At 36.3% G+C, this 22,324-nt stretch overlaps 1 protein-coding gene across 2 annotated transcripts in view; it reads left to right on the forward strand.

Annotated features, from left to right (window-relative positions):
- Positions 1-22,324, forward strand: part of rab3gap2 (RAB3 GTPase activating protein subunit 2 (non-catalytic)) — an 88,693-nt gene that overhangs the window by 35,330 nt on the left and 31,039 nt on the right. For both annotated transcript variants that reach the window (XM_073050794.1, XM_073050793.1), the window contains 10 exons: positions 1,890-1,988; positions 2,912-3,060; positions 3,525-3,604; positions 4,521-4,610; positions 14,185-14,324; positions 14,945-15,161; positions 17,287-17,430; positions 17,987-18,069; positions 19,000-19,064; positions 19,141-19,231. In XM_073050794.1, coding sequence (XP_072906895.1) covers positions 1,890-1,988; positions 2,912-3,060; positions 3,525-3,604; positions 4,521-4,610; positions 14,185-14,324; positions 14,945-15,161; positions 17,287-17,430; positions 17,987-18,069; positions 19,000-19,064; positions 19,141-19,231 — 1,158 coding nt within the window. The remainder of the gene's footprint in view (positions 1-1,889; positions 1,989-2,911; positions 3,061-3,524; positions 3,605-4,520; positions 4,611-14,184; positions 14,325-14,944; positions 15,162-17,286; positions 17,431-17,986; positions 18,070-18,999; positions 19,065-19,140; positions 19,232-22,324) is intronic.

Here is a 22,324-nt window from a genome sequence, read left to right on the forward strand (position 1 = left end):
GCTAGTTAGCATGTTTAGCAGTAACATTACGCTGCTTCATGGTGGGGAGGGGTACTTGTGTATAGAGTAAGTACTTAGCCATTGTAAGAAGAGAAGCTCTATTCATGTTTAGCTCAAAATCGTTCAACACCTTTTGTAACATCAAAACCTAACAATTAAGAGAAGGACTACAGTCTCTGGAGTGACACACACAAAATGCTGGTGGAATGCAGCAGGCCAGGTAGTATCTATAGGAAGAAGTACAGTTGACGTTTTGGGCCGAGACCCTTTGTCAAGAAGGGTCTTCTTCCTATAGATGCCTCCTGGCCTGCTGCGTTCCATCAGCATTTTGAGTGTGTTGCTTGAATTTCCAGCATCTGCAGATTTCCTCCTGTTTGAGTCTCTGGAGTGTGCTGCACCATACATTAAGATTATGGGTGATCTGGTCTTGGCCTTACCCATGGTTACTTCATTGACCAAAATTAATTCCTTGTAATCCAGACCAGTACTATAGGACAAACAGCATTGCAAGCAGATCCAGTCATAGCTGCTTTATCAGTGACATTCCTTAAACCACAAGTTAAAATGGTGATGTTTGAAGATCAATGCCAAAGTTCAGTTCCATTCGCAACTCCTCAAGGAATGAAGCAGACAATTGTTGTACGTAGCAAGAACCAGATAATATTTCAATGGGGACTGTAAGCGGCAGGTAGCATTTGCAAAAATGCCAACTTTGAACCATCTCCAACAAGAAAGCCTAAACCACATTGATATTTAATTGAGTTACTGTTGCCAAATCTATCATTATCTTTCCTGGTAGAGATTGGGAGTGCAATGCAAACATGTTTGCTACAAGAGCAAATAAAATATTGGGTAGGATCACATTCTGAACCTCAAAGCCATTCCATAACTGATAAGGTACAAGTTGGGTGTGTGTTTTCTCATATTTCTATTTGACATAGAATGTGGCTATTTGGCCTTTGAGTCTCTGCAAGCTCTCAGTTTGATCTCCTGTTTCATTTATTTTCTTGTAACTTAGTCTCTCTCATGAGTTCATTTACTCCTTCTTGATTGTCATCACATATGTACACTGGTGATAACCAGCATACTTTTGAAATATGCAAGGAAATGGGAATGCCCAGATGAAATGCTTGTAGTCACAGAAGAATGTACAAACTCCACACAGATTGCCCTCGAGGTTGGGATGAAATATGGGTTGCTGGAGCTGAGTCTCTTGTCAATTACTTCAAATTGCCTGTGATGGAATAGTCGCCACTTGCCTTGATGAGCGCAGGTCTAACCACTCAAAGAAGCTTCACACCAGCAGTCTATTTGATTGGCTCTCCAGTCACTGTGCTTAACCTTGATGTTTTCCAAGACCGTGATTGCATATGTCATCTGAATATGCATTACATTTAGGTTACTTTGACAGCATTTCCCTTGAAGGACAAGGGGAGTATGTGCATGGGAATATTATTACTTACAGGGTCCCTTCCAAGCTTAGAAATTATGTTGATGTTTTCTTCATTGTTGCTGGGTCAAAATCTTAGAACCTGCTAGTCTGCATTATTATGGTGACTACCTCCATCATCACCTTGAGGGTAATAAGCCAGTAAAAACAAGTATTGTCAGTAACAGTGGCATTCTGGGAAATGTATTTGAAAGCAATGCATCAGACAGTTAAAACTTACTAACTTTGTGCTCCTTGCATTATCATATTTCTCAGTTTGTTTGTAATCTAGTGTTAATTTTGGCATGTTCAGCAAATTTTTTACTTGTATTATATACCATTCTCCTAACATGTGAACTTTGTAGGGTTAAAGTGTGCAAAATGGATAATTTTAGTGTGTTTCTCACAAACAACATGATTTGCTAACTTTTTTGCTGCTATGCATTTTTTTTCCATACAGCTGCAGCTTCGGGTGCTGAAACTGTGCAACCTCCACCTTTAACATACAAAAAATGGGGTTTACAGGACATTGAAATGATTGTGGACCATATAAGCGTAGGTAATATAAACATTTTTTCACATTAGAGGAAATTTGCAGAAGAATGACATTAAAAATATTTTATTTCTGTGGAACGAGCTTCCAGTAGAAGTGGTAGAGGCAGGTTCGATATTGTCATTTAAAGAAAAATTGGATAGGTATATATAGATAGGAAAGGAATGGAGGGTTATGGGCTGAGTGCAGGTCGGTGGGACTAGGTGAGAGTAAGCGTTCGGCATGGACTAGAAGGGCCGAGATGGCTTGTTTCTGTGCTGTAATTGTTATATGGTTACTTTTCACCCCCCCAGTTTATAGGTTTGTTTTGCAATTAACTTTGATATTTTCAGTAGGGTTTATGCTCCAATATGTAGAGATGGGGAAATCAGTATTTTACAGTTATTGGCTAGGTTAGTTATAGTGGCAGTTTCTTTTCATTTAAAACCTTTAACATAACAAAACCTCCCGAGATAATTTTGTAACAATATTTTCAATTTGTTGCTTGAGGCAGAATATTACTTCCCTAAAAGCTTGGTCTACCCACAAGTTTGAAGGAGCGTCTTAAAGGAATTATGATTATTAGAAGCAGAAGGGTTGAAGGGTAAAATGTTTGTGCATGATTTAACTGTCAAATCTGCCATCATAAAATGAATGGACTTTGAGTGAAGGGGTTTCAATTGTTTTCAGTACTGTGCTGAAGCATTTATAAATGTATACTTACTTTCAACATTGTAAACATACCACTCTAGAGGAACATTATTTTGAACTTGATTTACATGATGTGCTCTCATTTTCTTTCAATACTTCGATGAATATTCACAATAATGTACAGTATGTTGCTTAGAATAATAAAGTATTCCACGCTGCTCTTTTTGTTTTGAAGCAGGTATTTGCAGTATGGAACATATTTTCATTTGGGTCATAATTTTCTTTCTCTTTTGTACCAGGAATCATGACACTGTGTCCATTTGATCAGTTGAAGACTGCCTCTATTTTAGGTGGAGTAAATGCCACTGTAAAGAGCAGCCCACCAGCCATGTCATCATATGTAACAGTTGGCTCTGGTCCATTCACAGGGTTTTTCTATGCTTTGGAGGTATGAGTATTTATGACTTTGTATTCATTTAAATTACTTTTCATACATTTTGTGTATCATAAGTAATGAGTTAATTGAACAAGTGTTTCATATAAATACTTTAAACTTAGAAGTAAAATATTTATTTGTAAATACATCTATGCTGGAAAGCAATTATAATTCAGAGGTCGACCATCTTAAAGGATCTTTCTGATATAGCAACACACATAAAATGCTGGAGGAATTCAGCAGGCTAGACAACATCTGTGTAAAAGAGTACAGTTGACATTTCAGGCTGACCCATCAGCAGGACCCTACTGTCCTGCTGAAGGGTCTTGGCCAGAAACAAAAACAGTACTCTATTTCACAGATGCTGCCCAGCTTGCTGAGTTCCTCCAGCATTTTGTGTGTGTTGCTTGGATTTCCAGCGTCTGCGGATTTTCTCTTGTTGTGATCTTTCTGATATGTTGTTTATTGGGTTACAGGGTAGCACTCAGCCTTTGCTATCACACGTTGCTTTAGCAGTTGCCAGCAAACTCACATCAGCTTTATTTAATGCAGCTAGGTAAGAGAGCAATCTTTTTGTTGCTGTTTGAGTGTTGTTGTAGCTGTCACTTGAATTTCATATATAGTCTGATAGTCTGTTTGTTTATATGTGGAATAGCATAGGTTAGATTTGACAGTTCCTACAACTATGTGTTTTCAAGCCCTTGGAGATTTTTGACTGTTTTCTGGCTTGTCTTCTGGATATTATCACCAGAAATACATGTGTAGAAAGATTATTTTATCACTTACAGATAGAGATTTTAAATATCTTTTGAATATTGCTTTGCATTTCAAGACTAATCATGAAGGTGCATTTTATTACTGTATCATCTAGAGAAGATGAGTTTATTCAAGATAAAATTTGCATTCTCAAGTAATACCAGTAGATTCTAGATCGTTGCCTGTTGGATGCTTCTGAGCAAATTCTGACCTTCGTTTGGGGTCTTAGTCATTGATTCATGGAGTTTAGAAGTGACCACTTCAACTTACCTTGTCCACGCCAACCAGCAGGCAGCCGGTTATACTAATTCTGCATTAATTCTAAATTAAGTCCCCTCAGATGTTACCACTCACCTACACTTTAGAGACAATATACTATACAATGGCGAATTAATCAACAAACTTGTATGTTCTTGTGATGTTGGAGGAAACTGCAGAACCTGGAGGAAACCCTTGGGGTCACAGAAAGAATGTGTACACTCCCCGCAGACAGTACATGAAGCCAGGAATGAACCAGTATCTCTGGTGCTGAGAGGTTATCTGTGCCATTCTGCTGTCCTAATGGTATCACCCTTGCAGTCATTTATTGTATTCCTGCAGTAACTTTATAAATAGTGCAGAAGTGGTGTTTAGAATAAATGCTTGGTTGGCGTCTTCCAACCTGTTGAGAGCTTATTTTACTGACAGTTACATGAAACTTTTGCTACCTTTTCCAGTGGGTGGCTTGGCTGGAAAAACAAACATGATGAAGAAGCGGTGCAAAAACAGAAGCCAAAGGTTGAACCCGCAACCCCTCTTCCTGTAAGGTGGGTTAACCAAATAGTTAACAACTGTTTGAAAAACATTGAGGAAATGCAACATTATTTTTCACGTAATGTCTGTCAAGGATTTCATAATCACAGCAGCCGTAGTTTTCTGATATTTTTTTCAGTACTGTTATTAGAATTTTTTTTCAAGAAAGTTAGAGACTGTTTTGGTCACTGGTTTTACAACCCTACTTTGCAGTTTATTTCTTGCAGAGCATTTTTGTCTTATGACTGAAATTGAAGTTGTGTCTGAGAACCTGTTAATACATAACAGATGTTGTCTGGCATTTACATTTTTTCACTCATATTGTTTGTCATTAATATTAAATAGTATGGTTATCATCCCTGCAGTTAATGGATCTCTTCGCCTGATTGAATTTCCTTTAGAGTCTTCCAGAAAAGTAACCACTGCTTCAACTTACGCATGTACAAACGTTAGTAATGACAATTCCTAATCCCTCAAACTATTCACCCATATCTTTTCTGCATCTAATTCAGTTGTTTCATATCCTTTGTAAAATATTATGCCTAGAATTGGGCTAAATACTCAAAAGAACTGAGGTATCTTTTGGCGTCATTCAATGTCTGTAGTGAGATGCTGAAGATGTTCTATAGGTCAGTTGTGGAGAGCGCCCTCTTCTTTGTGGTGGCATGTTGGGGAGGAAGCATTAAGAAGAGGGACGCCTCAAGTCTTAATAAGCTGGTAAGGAAGGCGGGCTCTGTCGTGGGCAAAGTACTGGAGAGTTTAACATCAGTAGCTGAGCGAAGGGCGCTGAGTAGGCTACGGTCAATTATGGATAACTCTGAACATCCTCTACATAGCACCATCCAGAGACAGAGAAGCAGTTTCAGCGACAGGTTACTATCGATGCAATGCTCCTCAGACAGGATGAAGAGGTCAATACTCCCCAATGCCATTAGGCTTTACAATTCTACCGCCAGGACTTAAGAACTTTTTAAAAGCTATTATTAATGCTTTTTGAGATAGTGATTTAGATGCATATAATATTTTTTTACTGAGTTAAGTATTGTATGTAATTAGTTATGCTACAACAAGTGTATGGGACATTGGAAAAAAGTTGAATTTCCCCATGGGGATGAATAAAGTATCTATCCATCTATCCATCTATCCATCTATCCATCTATCCATCTATCCATCTATCCATCTATCCATCTATCCATCTATCCATCTATCCATCTATCCATCTATCCATCTATCCATCTATCCATCTATCCATCTATCCATCTATCCATCCATCCCTCCATCCCTCCCTCCATCCCTCCATCCCTCCATCCCTCCCTCCCTCCCGGCATTTTTCTCCACTAGGACCTGAATCCACATTAATTTACTTTTTTACCATCAAATATTTGTGCACAAGTAGCCCTGTCTCTCCCTCTCTCCATAGACTTGTTACAATAGAGGAAAGCGGTTATCCAGATCTGAACTGTCCATTTCCCTTCACAGATAGTGTATCAGCTGTTGACTTCCTGCAGTAGGTTTATTTTTGAGATGTTTTTAGCTATCTTGCCATTTATTATGATATCTGTCTCTAGTACTGTCAGCAGGAATTTTATTTTACCTGTAATTCTTTTTTTTTGTCTTTAGTGTAAACTCCCCAAACTTGTGTAAGCAGCAGTGTAACAATCAATATTTTCCTGTTAATTCTTGTTAATTGGGACACATCAGGACCAGTACATTTTGGTTCATTTAAGCAGCTGCCCCAATAGGCCAAAGTTTCATGAAAATAGTTAAAAGATATGAAAAAGATAAACTATTGTTTAACTGAGTAACAGATTATGTATTTAAATGATAGACAGAACAAATTAGAACATTATCAATACTACTACAGTATTATAAAACTAGGGTTGTTTGTATTTTTTTAACTTTGCTACGTTCGAGTTGCCGTCTTGAGACAAGGGGGTAATTTTAGTATTAGATCGCTTGCTTGCCTCTTTTTGGCTTTTTTCCTGGGGTTTTGAGGGTGGTGGGAGGGGGATTTTTCTTTTTTCTCTTTTTTTTGCTTGCTTTTTGCTTAGTTTTATTTCATGGGCTTATATGAAACTACAAAAATGGCTGCAGTGCTGTGACTTCCGGTTTCCCTTTGAACTTACTTCCTTCTTCCGGGTTCATGAGTTCACTTTTCTTTCAAACTTATGTGTCAACTGTAATATATATTGTCAATATGGATAAGACTATTAACTTTGTTTCTTGGAATACTAATGGTTTAAATCATCCGATCAAACGGAAAAAAATATTCAAAGTATTCCATAGAATGAATGCTAATGTTATTTTTGTACAAGAGACTCATGTAAGGAAGGTGGATAGTCAGCGGTTGTTTAGGTTTTGGAAGGGACAACAGTATCACTCAAATTCGCAAGCTAAAGTGAGAGGTGTTTCTATTTTTATAGACTCATCAACTGCTTTTATACATCATGAAACAATTTCAGATCCGCAAGGTAGATTTTTGCTTATTACTGGTTTACTTTTTAATCAAAAAGTTGTTTTAGTTAATGTTTATGCTCCAAATACTGACTGTCCTGAATTTTTTAAATGCTTATTTACATCCTTTCCCAATCTGAATCAATATAGATTGATAATGGGCGGGGATTTTAATTGTTGTCTAAACCCTTTGATGGATAGATCCAAGCCCATTCAAACTTTTCCGAATAAATCGGCTTCTCTTATTAATTCTTTTATGATTGATTCAGCTATTTGTGAAATTTTGCGTTTTTTACACCCTAATGACAGAGTTCTCATACTTTTCCCATGTGTATCATAATTACTCAAGAATTGATTACTTTTTCATTGATCAGCATTTACTTACAGATGTTATGGATTGTAAATATGACTATTACTATATCTGATCATGCACCTTTGAAGTTATCTATTAAGGTGACGGATTCATATATTAGTACTAAAGGTTGGAGGTTTAATCCTGGTTTACTGCAGGATTCTGACTTTGTCAACTTTATTAAACAACAAATTGATTTGTTTTTCTCAATAAATTCTACAGCAGAGATCTCTAGTGGAATTTTGTGGGATACTTTTAAGGCATATATTCGTGGACAGATTATTTCATATTCTGCTGGAGTTAGGAAACGAACTAATTCTAAAATATTAACATTAGTTGATAAAATCAAGGCAATTGACAAGATCTATTCATTGACCCCTAGTAAAGAACTTTATAAAGAAAGAGTGGAACTTCAAATGGAGCATAGTTTATTATTAACCTCTTCGATTGAAAGTCAGTTAATTAAATCGAAAGCTCAATTCTATACATATGGAGATAAGTCTGGTAAACTACTAGCTAACCAATTGAAAATTGCTTCGGATAAGCGACAGATTACTAGGATTCGCAAACAAGATGGTACTTTGACGATTGATCATAAAGAGATAAATAAAGCCTTTCAAGATTTTTATAATTCCTTATATCAATCAGAATGTACTAAGGACTCTTCTATAATGAATGAATTCTTAAGGAAATTGAATATTCCAAAAGTAACTGTTGAGGATAGTCTATTTTTGGATACACCTATTACGGAGTCTGAAATAGAAAAGGCTATTTTTTCAATGAACTCGGGTAAAGCTTCGGGTCCAGATGGTTTTTCTGCAGAATTTTTTAAATCCTTTTTTTCCAGACTTTCTCCTTGGCTTTGTAAAATTTTTAAAGATGCATTAAGTATAGGTAAACTACCACAATCTTTTTATGAAGCTTCTATTTCTTTAATTCTTAAAAAAGATAAAGACCCTACTGAATGTGCATCCTATCGGCCTATATCTTTGCTGAATACGGATTTTAAGATTTTTAGTAAAATTTTGACTATTAGATTAGAAAATATATTGCCTCGGATTATTTCTGAGGATCAGACTGGATTTATTAAAAATCGCTATTCATCCTTTAATATTAGAAAATTAATTAATATTGTTTATACCTCTTCATCTAAAAGCCCAGAATGTCTCATCTCTTTAGATGCCGAAAAAGCATTTGATAGAGTCGAATGGTCATATTTATTTAATACATTGCAACATTTTAATTTTAGCTCAAAATTTATATCATGGATTAAATTGATATATCAGAAACCTTTAGCTTCGGTCTTCACCAATAATCAAAGATCCCCTTTTTTTCAGTTATTTCGGGGTACAAGGCAAGGTTGTCCTTTAAGCCCTTTATTATTTGACATTGTTTTAGAACCCTTGGCTATAGCCATTCGTGAATCACCCAATATTTTAGGTATTACCCGTGGGGAGACGATGTATTAGCTATCATTATATGCAGATGATTTGTTATTATATATATCTGACCCTGAAAGATCTATTCCTGCTATTTCTTCTTTGCTTGCTCAATTTAGTAATTTTTCTGGATATAAATTGAATTTTAATAAGAGTGAACTTTTTCCATTAACTATGCATACTTCAATTTATAATCATGTACCATGTAGAATTGTTACAGATTATTTTACTTATTTAGGTATTAAAATTACTAAAAAACATAAAGATTTATTTAAAACTAATTTTTTACCTTTAATAGACCAAATTAAGCAACTTGCTAATAGGTGGTCTCCATTATCTTTGTCTTTGGTAGGCAGAGTTAATGCCATTAAGATGATGATACTACCTAAATTTCTATATCTGTTTCAAGCATTACCAATTTTTATTCCCAAATCTTTTTTTGATATGGTTGATTCTAAAATATCTTCGTATTTGTGGCAGAACAAAAATCCTAGGCTAGGTAAAAAATATTTACAGAAGCCTAAGAAGGAGGGCGGCTTGGCTTTACCAAATTTAAGATTTTATTATTGGGCAGTTAATATACGGTATTTGATATTTTGGACACAAGAATCGACTACAGTTGCTGGCCCACAATGGGTGAATTTGGAATGTAAATCTGTGCAAGATTTCTCATTGATTTCAATCTTAGGATCTTCACTTCCTTTTTCGTTACTCAAAATAAATAAACAGATAACTAATCCCATAGTCAAGTATACATTACGAATCTGGTTTCAATTTCGTAAATTTTTTGGCTTGAATAAGTTTATGCTGTTAAGTCCTATAATATCTAACTACTTCTTCAGACCATCATCTATAGATCAAGCTTTTCTTTTATGGAAAACAAAAGGTATAACATGTTTTCGTGATCTGTTTTTGGATGATAACATTATGTCCTTTGAACAGTTATCTAATAAATATAATTTATCTAAAACCCATTTTTTTTAGATATTTACAAGTTAGAAATTTTCTATATAATGAACTAAAGTCTTTTACGAAAGAATGTCCATTGGACATTACAGAAAGAATTTTAGCTCTCAATCCTTGTCAAAAGGGTTTAGTAGCTATCATTTATAATATGATTATGAATGTACAGCCAGATATATCAGAAAAAATTAAGAAGGAATGGCAGGAAGAATTGCATTACCCTATATGTACTGAGCAATGGGAAAATTTTTTATCATTGGTAAACTCATCCTCTATCTGTGCTAAACATGCTCTAATACAATTTAAGGTTGTACATAGAGCTCACATGTCTAAAGATAAACTTGCTCGATTTTATTCTTACGTTAATCCAACCTGTGATAGATGTCATTCTGATGTTGCTTCATTGACTCATATGTTTTGGTCTTGTCCTTGTTTACAAAACTATTGGAAAGATATTTTTAATATTATTTCAAGAGTTTTAAATATTAATCTCCAACCACATCCTTTTACCGCAATTTTTGGTCTACCAATGATAGATAATAAGCGTTTATCCGCTTCATCCCAACGAATGATTGCATTTGTTACACTAATGGCTAGAAGATCTATTTTACTGAATTGAAAAGAAATTAACCCTCCAACTGTATTTCAGTGGTTTTCTCAAACTATTTCCTGTTTGAGTTTAGAAAAAATTAGAAGTGTGGTTTTTGATTCTTCAGTTAAATTTGAGGAAACTTGGAGACCATTTATTCAACATTTTCATATGAATTAAATGGTCTGATCCAGAACCTTATTGTTACTATCATGAATTGTGTGGATGGAGGTTCGGAGTCATCGGCACTACTGTATGTATTTAACATTATGCAATTGCCCATGTTAGTTTAGTTTTTTTTATTATTAGTTGTTTTTTTTAAATTCTTTTAGTCTTTTTTTGGGGGGGGTTTCTTTTTCTCCTTTTTCTTTTTTTTCTTAATTCCTTTACATTAATACTATGAGTTTGGGAGACTTTATATATTGATTAATACATATCTGATTGTTAATTAATCTATTAATTGTGTACTCTCAAACGTTTTGTACTTATATTTTACTTATGTTTTTCTTAAAATTAATAAAAAGATTTGAAAAGTATTATAAAACTGTGTATTAGTTCCTAATTGTTATCAATGGAGGAATTCATCCAGTATACCTGCACGCTGGCACGTTCTTTTGATTGACTCCAAATGAACAGAATCAGCACAGACACTTATTTTGCCTTCATACAATGCTATCGATGATTGCATTCTCCAAGTCTTCATTTTCATTGTAACATTCAAGATGATTGCAGCTACCTTCAAAATCTTCGTAGTTCCTAACTTACTAAAGTAGTGAATTCCTTTCATTTCACCCCGTATGTTTCTGGCAACTCTTAAGTATGAATGCTTGAAACCACAGTGAGCAAAACAGTTCTGAATTGTCTTATTGCTTGTTTCTCAACAATTATCAGTGACAAAAATCATTGCTTTTTGGACACAAGTGCATGCAACTGCGCTACTTAAGAATCGTTTGCTCTAAGCAAGGTGTAGGGTCTGATGGCCACACAAGTACATGTATCCAATGCTAGTTAAACCATTCAGCACCAATCTCCTCCCCCAGTTACGCACCACAGTGTCCCAAATAAACGAAGCAGATCCCCTATAACATGAATGTTTGAATCCAGTGCAGGTTTCTCTGAAGGGCAATCATTCATTGACTCCACTCATGCCCTTGCAGATATCTTCCTAGAAACACCCTTCAGGAGTGTCAGGCTATAACCTTCAAGAATCTTTGTAGCTGTCACACACAAAGAACATGTTACTTGAGAACACCGCTCTTCACTAACCTGTCAAAATTCCCTGTGAACACTGTCTTGCCTTCAGAATGGTGCTTTATTATGATAGGTACTTTAAGAGCTGCCCACAAACATTGAACCTCTTTGGCTACATGTTAATAATTCTGGAACTACAAGGAAATCTAACATCATTGAAAATTTTTTATCACTTTTTTTTAGTCTATTTACAGTGTTCTGTTGATCTGGATAGTGAACTAATACTGAAGAGTACATGTGGATTAGTTTCTTAACTGTGTGATTAAAAATTTATCCTGTATAAGTTGATACAAAATATTTGTTGCTTTGTCCTCATCCACCCTCTGTTACTTCATCTCGTAGTGTGGTTTTGCAAGTTATAAGGATTGCACAATGATTAGTCGTATTTGGTAGCTAAAGGCATTTTTTGTATCCTGGGGAGAAAAAGTTGTTTAAGAGCTTATTTTATTATTTATTTATGTGACTTGTGGGTTCCAGATGTGTGCTGCTTTGGAAATCATAGGTTCTAACAGCTTAACTTAAGCATTTTATTAAGCCAGCACTAAATATACAAAGATCTGTGCAACTACTGTGTACTGAAAACTTCTCACTCTGCCATTGTATATTAACAAAATTATTAGATGTTGCATTCTATTTTCGCTCAAGGGATAATTTTTGACATCTACGTTTTGTGATGGAAGTAATTTCTCTTGTTTTATCACTCTTAGCACTTAAAATTTTTTTTGTTTCTTTCTTGAGAGTTGAAAAAGGAAATTTGTACAGTTTTCTGGTATAAATCTTCCATAATTTCTTGTGCCCAGAGCAACATTTACCGCTTGAGTCACACCACCAAAAATTATATTTGCAATATGTAAACAATTACACTTGTATTGGCAGCTATATTTATTACAACAGTCCCTACAGTTTGGAAGTATGTAAAAGGCTGTGAAGTGTATTTAGCTGAGAGCTGCTCTATTACATTGAATTACTGTACATTTATTTTGTAGGCCAACCAAGGCCACATCAGAACTGTGCTCCATATCAACCTCCTACCCTGTCTCCTTCAGGATAGACTCAGAAAGGTTTTTGAGGTTTCCTTCAGACATGGAAAATATTGTCCCCAGCCTAGATTACGCTGCAAATTCTCCTTGGTATCACATGAGAATTACCAGTTTTGAGAGTACTGTTTCGCGGATATAGTTATATCCTAACAATCTTATCCATCAACTAACTTGTCAGACTTTTTGTCAACCAGTCCCAGATGTTGTCAAATAAGCTTTCAAGTGGCACTTGTTAGTGGGAGGTTTAGGTTAATCCTGGTTCTCCTAAATCGAGATTGCTTGGTTGGATTATTGCTAAAGTTGCTGACTATAAAAGGTGAATCGAGAGTGACTGCTATGACGTAAAGACAGCTTTTGAATATGACATCAAGTAGATTCAAGGTGAACATTCCTTTAGTTGGAGTCAAACCTAGCAGAAGGGAAGGAGGTTGTGATTGTTGCTTAGATATCCAAGTCCTAGCACATTGTTGAACTTCCTTGAGGCAATCATCCTTGGCTGATTCATTAGTTGCCTTCCCTTTGGTCAAATGTGGGGATATTCACTGATACTTAGTGTTCACTTTTTATCAGATTGCATCACAATGGCAGCTAGTTTTCAAAACAAACCTAACCATCTTTCCTTGATATTAAGTGGCTTTAGTACTATAGAATCTTTTTCATGAGCAACATTTAGAAGTCAGCAATGAATTAAAATTTAATTGGAACATCTACGTAAGCTTGGCTTTAGGTGCAGGTCAAAGCTACAGTGAATAATCTGCAGCAAATAACCTTATCGACTCAAAAACAGTTAGGCTACCTACAAGATACAAAATGGGACTGTGATTGATTTATCTATATTGTTTAGATGATTAGTCTACAAAAATCAGCAGTTCAAAACCAAAAGGAAAAAGTTATTTTGATAGGCATCTCATCCACCAGCCGAAATGTTAATTCTCTCCATTATCTGCACAATATAATTGCATTGAATGCATTGCAGCAACTCTTAATCCAGTGCAACCTAAAATGACAAGGACAGCAGAACAGAGAACATAGAATGACCACCTACAATTTTCTTCTAACTTGGAAATGATGTTCCCTTGGAAATAGTTGTGGGTTCAAAATCCCGGAAATATTTGTAAAGGAGCAAGAGGAGTTGGACTAAATATATGAATTTCCATTCTGTGTTTATTTCTGCCTATAAGCTGTTCTGTACATGCTTAAAGTAGCTTTTTGGAGACTTAATTTCTTAGCAGAAAATCTTGTTTTTTAAAAAAAAAATTCCTTTGTAGCTTTGATTGTTGAATCAAACGATGCTCTTCCAGCTCTTGTACACTATCCACAAGTTTGTAATGAGTCCTCTAGTGCCTTGCAGTACTCTTGCCATCATCTGTCTGGATTGCCATCTAGTTTGGTTAGCTCTTAAGCTAACTTGAATTTGGTATTAATCATAATAGCTCTTGTGTCACTGTTCAAGCTCATAGGAATGACATTTTATATATTAGTTCTCTTGTCATTTTATAGGTTTGGGATTCCAGATTCCCGTCGCCGTGGTGAACATATTTGTTTATCGCCTTGTAACACTCTGGCAGCTGTAACAGATGATTTTGGCCGTGTCACTTTACTGGATGTAGTAAGAGGAGTGGCAATACGTATGTGGAAAGGTGAGGATGGTATTTATCTGTAACCAATGTAACAAATATACCAAATGCTTTGCTACTTTAATTTTTTATGTTATTTTATTTACTATGTCCAATACCAAATGTTTTAATTATTAAAGGACATAATTTTGTAATTAATTAGGAGCCTTAGCAATTCTGAGTAATCTGGATTACATATGAGTAATCATATGCACAAGTTTGAGATGCCGTGAATAAGTAGTATAAAAAAATTATATTTTTCAGCATCTGATATAATACGTTAATTGTAACTGAAGCAAAGTTGCTAAGCCTTTCTTTGTATTAGACCGTAAGACATAGGAGCAGAATTGGGCCATTCAGCCCATTGAATTTGTTCCACCATTCCATCATATATTTTGTCAAAATGAACAAAATCTCTCTTAGCAACGCACACAAAATGCTGGAGGAACTCAGCAGGCCAGGCCACATCTATGGAAAAGAGTAAACAGTTGCTTGGCCTGCTCAGTTCCTCCAGCATTTCATGTGTGTTACTTGGATTTCCAGCATCTGCAGATTTTCTTACCTTTGTGCTAAAATCTCTCTTGGGTTTCTCACAGGGATAATTGTAGTTGCTATCTCTCCTTTAAATCTAATTTGTTTCCTAGGATATCGTGATGCAGAGGTAGGCTGGATCCAGGTGGTAGAAGACCTTCATGAAAGAGAGATTGAGAAAAGCAATGTGTCTCCCTTCAGCAGTCCTACAGGTCTAAGGCGAGTGGCTCAATTCCTGGTTATCTACGCTCCAAGGAGAGGAATCTTAGAAATATGGAGTACCCAGCAAGGTCCGAGAGTTGGAGCATTTAATGTAGGAAAACACTGCAGGTGTGTAAAGTGGAATATTATCTTAAGTCACTGTATTTTATGTTAAGAGCTTGCTGTGTTTGAATCCACTATGGAAGGAAGAAGAGCCCTCATTTTACATCTTAAAGTTAAGGTTTCTTGAATGTAATTCTATTTTAAAAGGAAAGAAGAATACATGTATAATTATTTAAATTATGTTTGAGTAACAAATTACTCTGAACAGCTGTAATTTTTTAACCTTGCATGTTGAAAGCCTAACTTTTTCAAGTCATCATCATTCACTTCTCGCCAACAAAACTTTTTTTGTGACAATTTCTGCATTTGTAGATTGTGCTATGTCATGCTTAACCTCAAGTGGTAGGCTGGTCAAAAAGGTCTTTATAAATCAAAATCTTGCCAGAGTTGCAGATAATTATTCCATTTTGCCATGTGGCTCTCTACCTGCCAACTTTGCTGAGGTAGTTTAGGCCTTTATAGATGATATGTTCCTCCTGTATGAAGCAGCTTGGCTACCCTAATGCTCATTTTGCATTCAGTGCTATGTTTTGTAAATTAACCCAATTTGATCCATTAAAATTGCCTTGTACAAAGGGAATAGATCAAGGGTACACTTTTTATAGTTTTGAAACCTTTACTAGATTTATACTTTGTTGAAAGCTCATTATGCTGTTGGTGAAATATCTTGAGAGTCAAATAAGATTACTGCAGGCTATTCTACCCAATCAAATTAACTTAATTTTCTTGAAAATTGTTATTTTAACTGACGTACAAATGCACTTGTCAAATTATAATGTCACTTAACATTAATGAAATGGTAAAAAGGCACTTGAAAAATAAGAGCATGATGCATCCTCAACAAGGATTTCTAAAAGGGAAATTTATATTGAACAGCAGAATAGACATGAATCAATTAATGTGAATTTTATGCTTGTAGAAGGTCTTCAGTTGATGCCATACAAGACATTATTGATTAAACATTTGGTGACGATATACTGGTGGATTGAGGATTACATAGTGCGTGACTGGAGGGGTGCAATGGGACAGTGCTAGGACCCAGTTGTTCAGTCTCTATTGTTGATCTAACTGAACTGACGTAATAGATCCAAGTGTGTTTACAATACAATACCCAGGTGGCAGTGGGGTTTTGAGGTGGGTGGAGAATGGCTTCAGGGGATATATATAAGAACATAATGTGGAAAAATAAGAGGCCATCTACTTCCATAGAACTAATAAGAAAGTGGAATATTTTCTAATCCATGGGAAATGGAATTAGAGCTGTTGCTGTTTAGAAAATAGCTTGGCTGCTGTAAGCAACTCACAAAATTAATGTGGAGGTACAGCAAGTAGTAAGGAAAGCAACTGATCTGTTGACTTTCAGTACAAGAGGAACTGAATAGAATGGAAATGTATTGGTCCAATCATATAGGGGAATGGTGAGACAATATTGTGCGCAGGTTAGTCTGGTTGTTCTGTTTGTTACACTAGTGACAGGAAAAAGGTGAAGGTTGACTAGACTGACTTCTGGGGTGGCAAGTGTTGAATGGAGAGAGATGAGGTTGACTGGTCTCTCCTACCTAAGGGAAAAGGCCGTTATTATACCCCTCATAATTTTAAACATTTCTATACTCACCTCTTTTTCTTCAATGATCAGAAGGAATTTCTTCAGCAAGAGGATAATGCATTTTTGAAATTCTTTACTTGAGAATTGTGGAAGCTCTTTTACTATGTATATTCATGTTGGTTCTATAGATGTTGGTAAATTTTGGGAATTAAGAGATAAGGTGAAGAAAATTAACACTAAGGCAAAAGATCAGCTATGATCTTGTTGAATGATCAAGTCGACACAAAGAGCTGAATGTAATTCATTCATGATAACTCAGGTTTGAATTCTGTTTAAAAAAAAACACCAGATGATTTATTGCAAATACTTAATGTGCAAACTTTGAAATTCACATGGAATATTAATATCAAAAATTGCTTCCAATTGAATATTTTATTGTTTATAAAAGAATGCAGAAGTGTACAGTGCTGGAAAAATCATTTGTTGAAAAATGTGGATCATTTGATTCTGTATATAAAAAAACCTGAATGGTATTCTGGATGCTATATAATTCTTGAGATTCTCAATAATGTTCCTTATTTATAGGTTGTTATATCCTGGATACAAGATAATGGGACTGAACAATGTTACCAGCCAGGGTTGGCAGCCACAAACCTACCAGATTTGTCTGATTGATCCTGTAGATGGTAATGTGAAAACCATCAGTGTTCCCTTCCATCTTGCTCTTAGGTACTTTTTTTTCAGAAAGATAATAATTAATCATTTCAGTATTTCACTGCAGCACTTGACCTAATACCATCGGTGAATTGCATGGAACTATTGAGCACATAAGTGGAATCTACATTTCAAAAGATCAGCAGTGGTAACTTAAAAGTGGCAAGTCATGAGCCACTTCTATTTTGTGTTTATAGCTGCAGGTTTTGAACGCCAAGTGGGGAAAAACTTTTCTTTGCCTACAACCTTCAACCCCCTCTTTATCATAAAGACCTTTTCTTGGTTTTTTTTTGAAGAAAGAAAACCCCAGGCTATTGCCTTTACCTAATTAGTGTCCAGCAAATCTGTACCAGCTGCCTTTCCACTAATAACAAGTGTTGAATATTCATAGTTGATATGTTTGGCTATCTAGAAGGTTAGCCATGCAATTTAGAACAGAACAAGTTAAAGTTGTTTCAGTATTGATCTCAGTATTAGTACCAATATGCAGATAGGCTGTTTGTTTTTAGTGGATTAAGAGTCTTAAGTTTAAAAAATGAAAACGCTATTGATGCACTATTTTTTTCTTTAGTGATAAGAAAAGTGAAAGAGCAAAAGATATGCATTTATTGAAGCGGTTAACTGCTTTGTTGAAGACCAAAATATCTAATCCTGGTGGGTATCATATCTTTCTTTTTTCAATGTGAAGAATAGCTATTCACAATAACCACAGTAACATAATGATTTGTTTACTACAACTAATACATTGCTCTTCCAAGGCTGTTATCAGACTGAAATTCCAGAACAACAGATATGAACATAAGCATAAAGATGCTTTAGTCCTTGCGTTTGCAAAATGACAGGAATATTAATCCATGTATTTTAGCTTAAAAAGTATCTTATTAATTGATGCTTTAAATCAATAGAGCAACTGAACAATTTGCTGGGTTTACTGCATTTATAAATTGGTTTATTAGTTCGCATGTACCTAGAGAAAAGAAGAAACTTTATTTTGCATGTCACCTATTAAGATCACATTGCATCAATGTGTTGAGGAAGTAAAAGGGAAAACAATAACAGAATGCGGAATGCAGTGTTATAATAACAGCAGCAGAATACCAAGAAAGTGCTGTGCAGGGAGACAATAAAGGTGCAAAGCCATAATGTGGTAGATTGTGAGATCAAGAGTCCATTCTAGGGACTCTTCATTAGTCTTATAACGGTGGGATAGAAGCTTGCCACTGACAGCCTGTTTTGGTGGTTAGAGCTTTCAAACTTTTGTGTCTTGTGCCCAATGGGTGACGGGAGAGATTACATTGATTACATTGGCTGCTTTACTGAGACAGTGGAAATTGTGCACAGAGTCCATGTGGGGAGGCTGAGATGTATCTACAGCTCTGTAATTTCTTGACATGTTGGTCACTGAAAACACACAATATTACTATTTTTCTGTGTATTCCTAATACTAACATAATATGTACTTTTGAACTGTTAATGGTTAAATGTTGGCAGAAAAAAGGCACAAATTAACAGCTATATTTATTTCTGTGTGTATTTGTATGATAATTTTCATTTGTTTTACAATCTGGTATTCTATGTTGCCAGAAAATTTGGAAGCAGAGATAAAGACACAGCTTCTTGATATTAAATATCCTACCATGAAAAAGCAGGTAATTAAACTGCAGTATAAAAATAATTCTGTTAACTTTTTTTATTCTGGTTGTAATAATTTTTTTTCAAACACAGGCTTTAGAAAGACTACTAGCAAGTAAAAATATCCCATTATCTTGCTTAACAAATTTAATCCAGGCTCTTTTGGACAACTTAATGAGCCAAGGTCAGTACAAATTTGAATAAGTGTGTTAAGTAAATAGACTTAGCATATTCTCTGTTTTGCAGAAGTACTAGAGAATATTGAAGTGCATCTTTCTTGACTATTGGCCTTATTATTATTGAACAAGTTGCATTTCCAATCATATTTTGTTTCTTTTATGCTGTGAACATTGAGTTCATTAGCAGCTTGCACTGTCTACTCTCTTCCCTAGACTTGACCTCCTCCGTTGTAAATACACTCAGAGGCCACTTTCTTATACCTGGTCATTAATGGAAATATATAATCAGACAATCATATGGCAGCAACTTCAATGCATAAAGCATGCAGACATAGTCCAGAGGTTCAGCTGTTGTTTAGACCAAACATCAGAATGAAGAAGAAATGTCATGTAAGTGGCTTTGACCGTGGAATAATTGTCAGTGTCAGAGAGTTAGTTTGGGCATCTCAAAAACTGCTGATCTCCCAGGATTTTTGTGCATGTCTCTAGAGTTTACAGAGAATGCTGCTCAAAAAAAAATCCAGTGAGCGGCAGTTTGTGGATGAAAACGGCTTGTTAATGAGAGAGGTCAGAGGGGAATGACCAGACTGGTTCAAGCTGACTGGAGTAATTACGCATTACAGTAGTGGTATGCAGAAGAGCATCTCTGAATGCACAACACATTGCACCTTGAAGTGGATGGCCTGGGACAGCAGAAGACCACAAACATACATTCAGAGGCTATTTATTAGGTACAGGAGATAGCTAATAAAGTGGCCATGAAGTGTACAGTTATTAGTCTCCCATAAAGCAAACATAAAGTTTCATTGATGTTTGATATATTTAATTGTCTGCTAAATGAATTTCTTCATAGATTTTTCTTTCAACGTCACTTATTGGTTAAGTAAATGGATTTAAATTTTCTCAATGGATTTAAGTGGGGTTGGAAAAAAATCAGCCATGTTTGAATGGTGAAGCAGTCATTGAGCTAAATGGCTTGATTTTGTTCTCAAATCTTATGGAGAAAGAACTAAAACAGGTTTTTCATTTGTGGTGGTTGGAGAAGTCTGAATGAATGTACCATGGTTGTCATGTACTTTATAAGAATAGACACAAAATCCTCACAGAATCATCCAGAAGCCCTGGATGAGCCATGAGATTCCCAATCTGAGGGCCAGATAAGAGGCATTCAAGTTTGGCGACCAAGAAAGTTACAAGAGGTCCAAGTATGATCTCTGGAAAGCCATCTCATGGGAGAATTGGCAATTCCAGACTAAACTTGAATCAATGAAGGATGCTTGACATGTGTGGCAGAACTTGAATGCTATCTCCTCTTATAAAGTAAAATTAAGCAACATAGGTGACAACAAGGCTTCGCTTCCAGATGAGCTCAATGCTCACTTTGACTATCAAAACAAATAGGAACCATCACAGACTCCCACAGACCCTACTGATCTTGTGATTTCAGTCTCCGAGGCTGTCGTGACAGCATCCTTCAGGTGGGGGAACCCGCAGAAAGCATCCGGCCCAAATAGGGTGCTTCTCTGAGTACTGAAGACCTGTGCTGATCAACTGGCTGGAGTGTTCATTGAGATCTTTAACGTCTAGCTTCAGTAGTCTGAGGTACCCACCTGCTTTAAGCAGGCTTGAATTATACTGATGGTTAAGAAGATCATGGTAATCTGTCTCAATGACTATCATGCAGTAGCACCTATATCCACAGTGATGAAAAGTTTTGAGAGGTTGGTGATGAAACATCAGCTCTTGCGTGAGGAGGGAGTTGGATCTGCTCCAATTTGCCTACTGGCACAAATGGTCCACAACATAATGCCATTTCATTGGCTCATCACTCAACCTTGGAACTTAAGGACAGCAAAGATGCAGACACCATTATGCCTCCTTATCAACAACAACTCAGCATTCAATACCATCATCTCCTCAAAACTCATCAATAGGGTTTAAGACATTTGTCTCAATACCTCCTTGTGTGTTTGGATCCTCGATTTCCTCGTTTGGAGACCCCAGTAATTTCGAATTGGCAACAGCTTCTCCTCCACATTTCCGATCAGTGCAGATGCACCACAAGGCAGTGTGCTTAGCCCCCTGCTCTACTTGCTGTACATTTACGACTGTGTGGCTAAGCACAATTCCAAAGCTGTATTTAAGTTTGCTGACAACACCACTGTTGTAGGCTGAATCAAAAGGAGATTGGAAATCTGGCTGAGTGGTGCCACAACAACAACCTCTTACTCAGTATGAAGACAAAGGAGCTGATTATTGAGTTCAAGAGGAGGAAACTGAAGATCTATGAGCCAGTCCTCATCAGGCGATCAGAAGTGGAGAGGGTCAACAACTTTAAATTCCTTGGTGTTATCATTTCAGAGATCCTATTCTGGGCCTAGCACGCAAGTGCAATTACAAGGAAAGCATGGCACCACCTCTACTACTTTAAGAGTTTGTGAAGATTCAGCATGACGTCTCTAACTTCTATAGAAGTGTGGTGGAGAGTATATTGATAGGCTGCATATTAGCCTGGTATGAAACACCAAGGTGCTTGAACAGATAATCCTGCAAAAGTAGTGGATACAGCATCATTACGGGTACAGCCCTCCCCATCATTGAGTACATCTACATGGAATGCTGTTGTAGGAAACCAGCATCCGTCATCAGAGACCTCATGATTTCTTCTTGTTGCTGTCGTCAGGGAGAAAGTACAGGAACCTCAGGACTCACACCACCAGGTTCATGAACAGTTTTTACCCCTGAACCATCAAGCTCCTGAACCAGAGGAGATAACTTCAAAGTCGGTGGTGAGGAAGGCAAATGCCATGTTAGCGTTCATTTGAATAGGTCTAGAATACAAGAGCAAAGATGTGATGCTGAGGCTTTATAAGGCACTAGTGGCCCTCACCTTGAGTATTGTGAACAGTTTTGGGCCTCTCGTCTTCGAAAAGATGTCCTGGTCCAGAAGAGGTTCACAAAGATGATTCCAGGAATGAAAGGGTTATCATACAAGGAACATTTGATGGGTCTGCACTCGCTGGAATTCAGATGGATGAGCAGGGATCTCATTGAAATCTTTCGAATGTTGAAAGGCCTAGACAGAGTAGCTGTGGAAA

The sequence above is a fragment of the Hemitrygon akajei genome, chromosome 7, assembly GCF_048418815.1.
Source record: "Hemitrygon akajei chromosome 7, sHemAka1.3, whole genome shotgun sequence".
NCBI lineage: Eukaryota > Metazoa > Chordata > Chondrichthyes > Myliobatiformes > Dasyatidae > Hemitrygon > Hemitrygon akajei.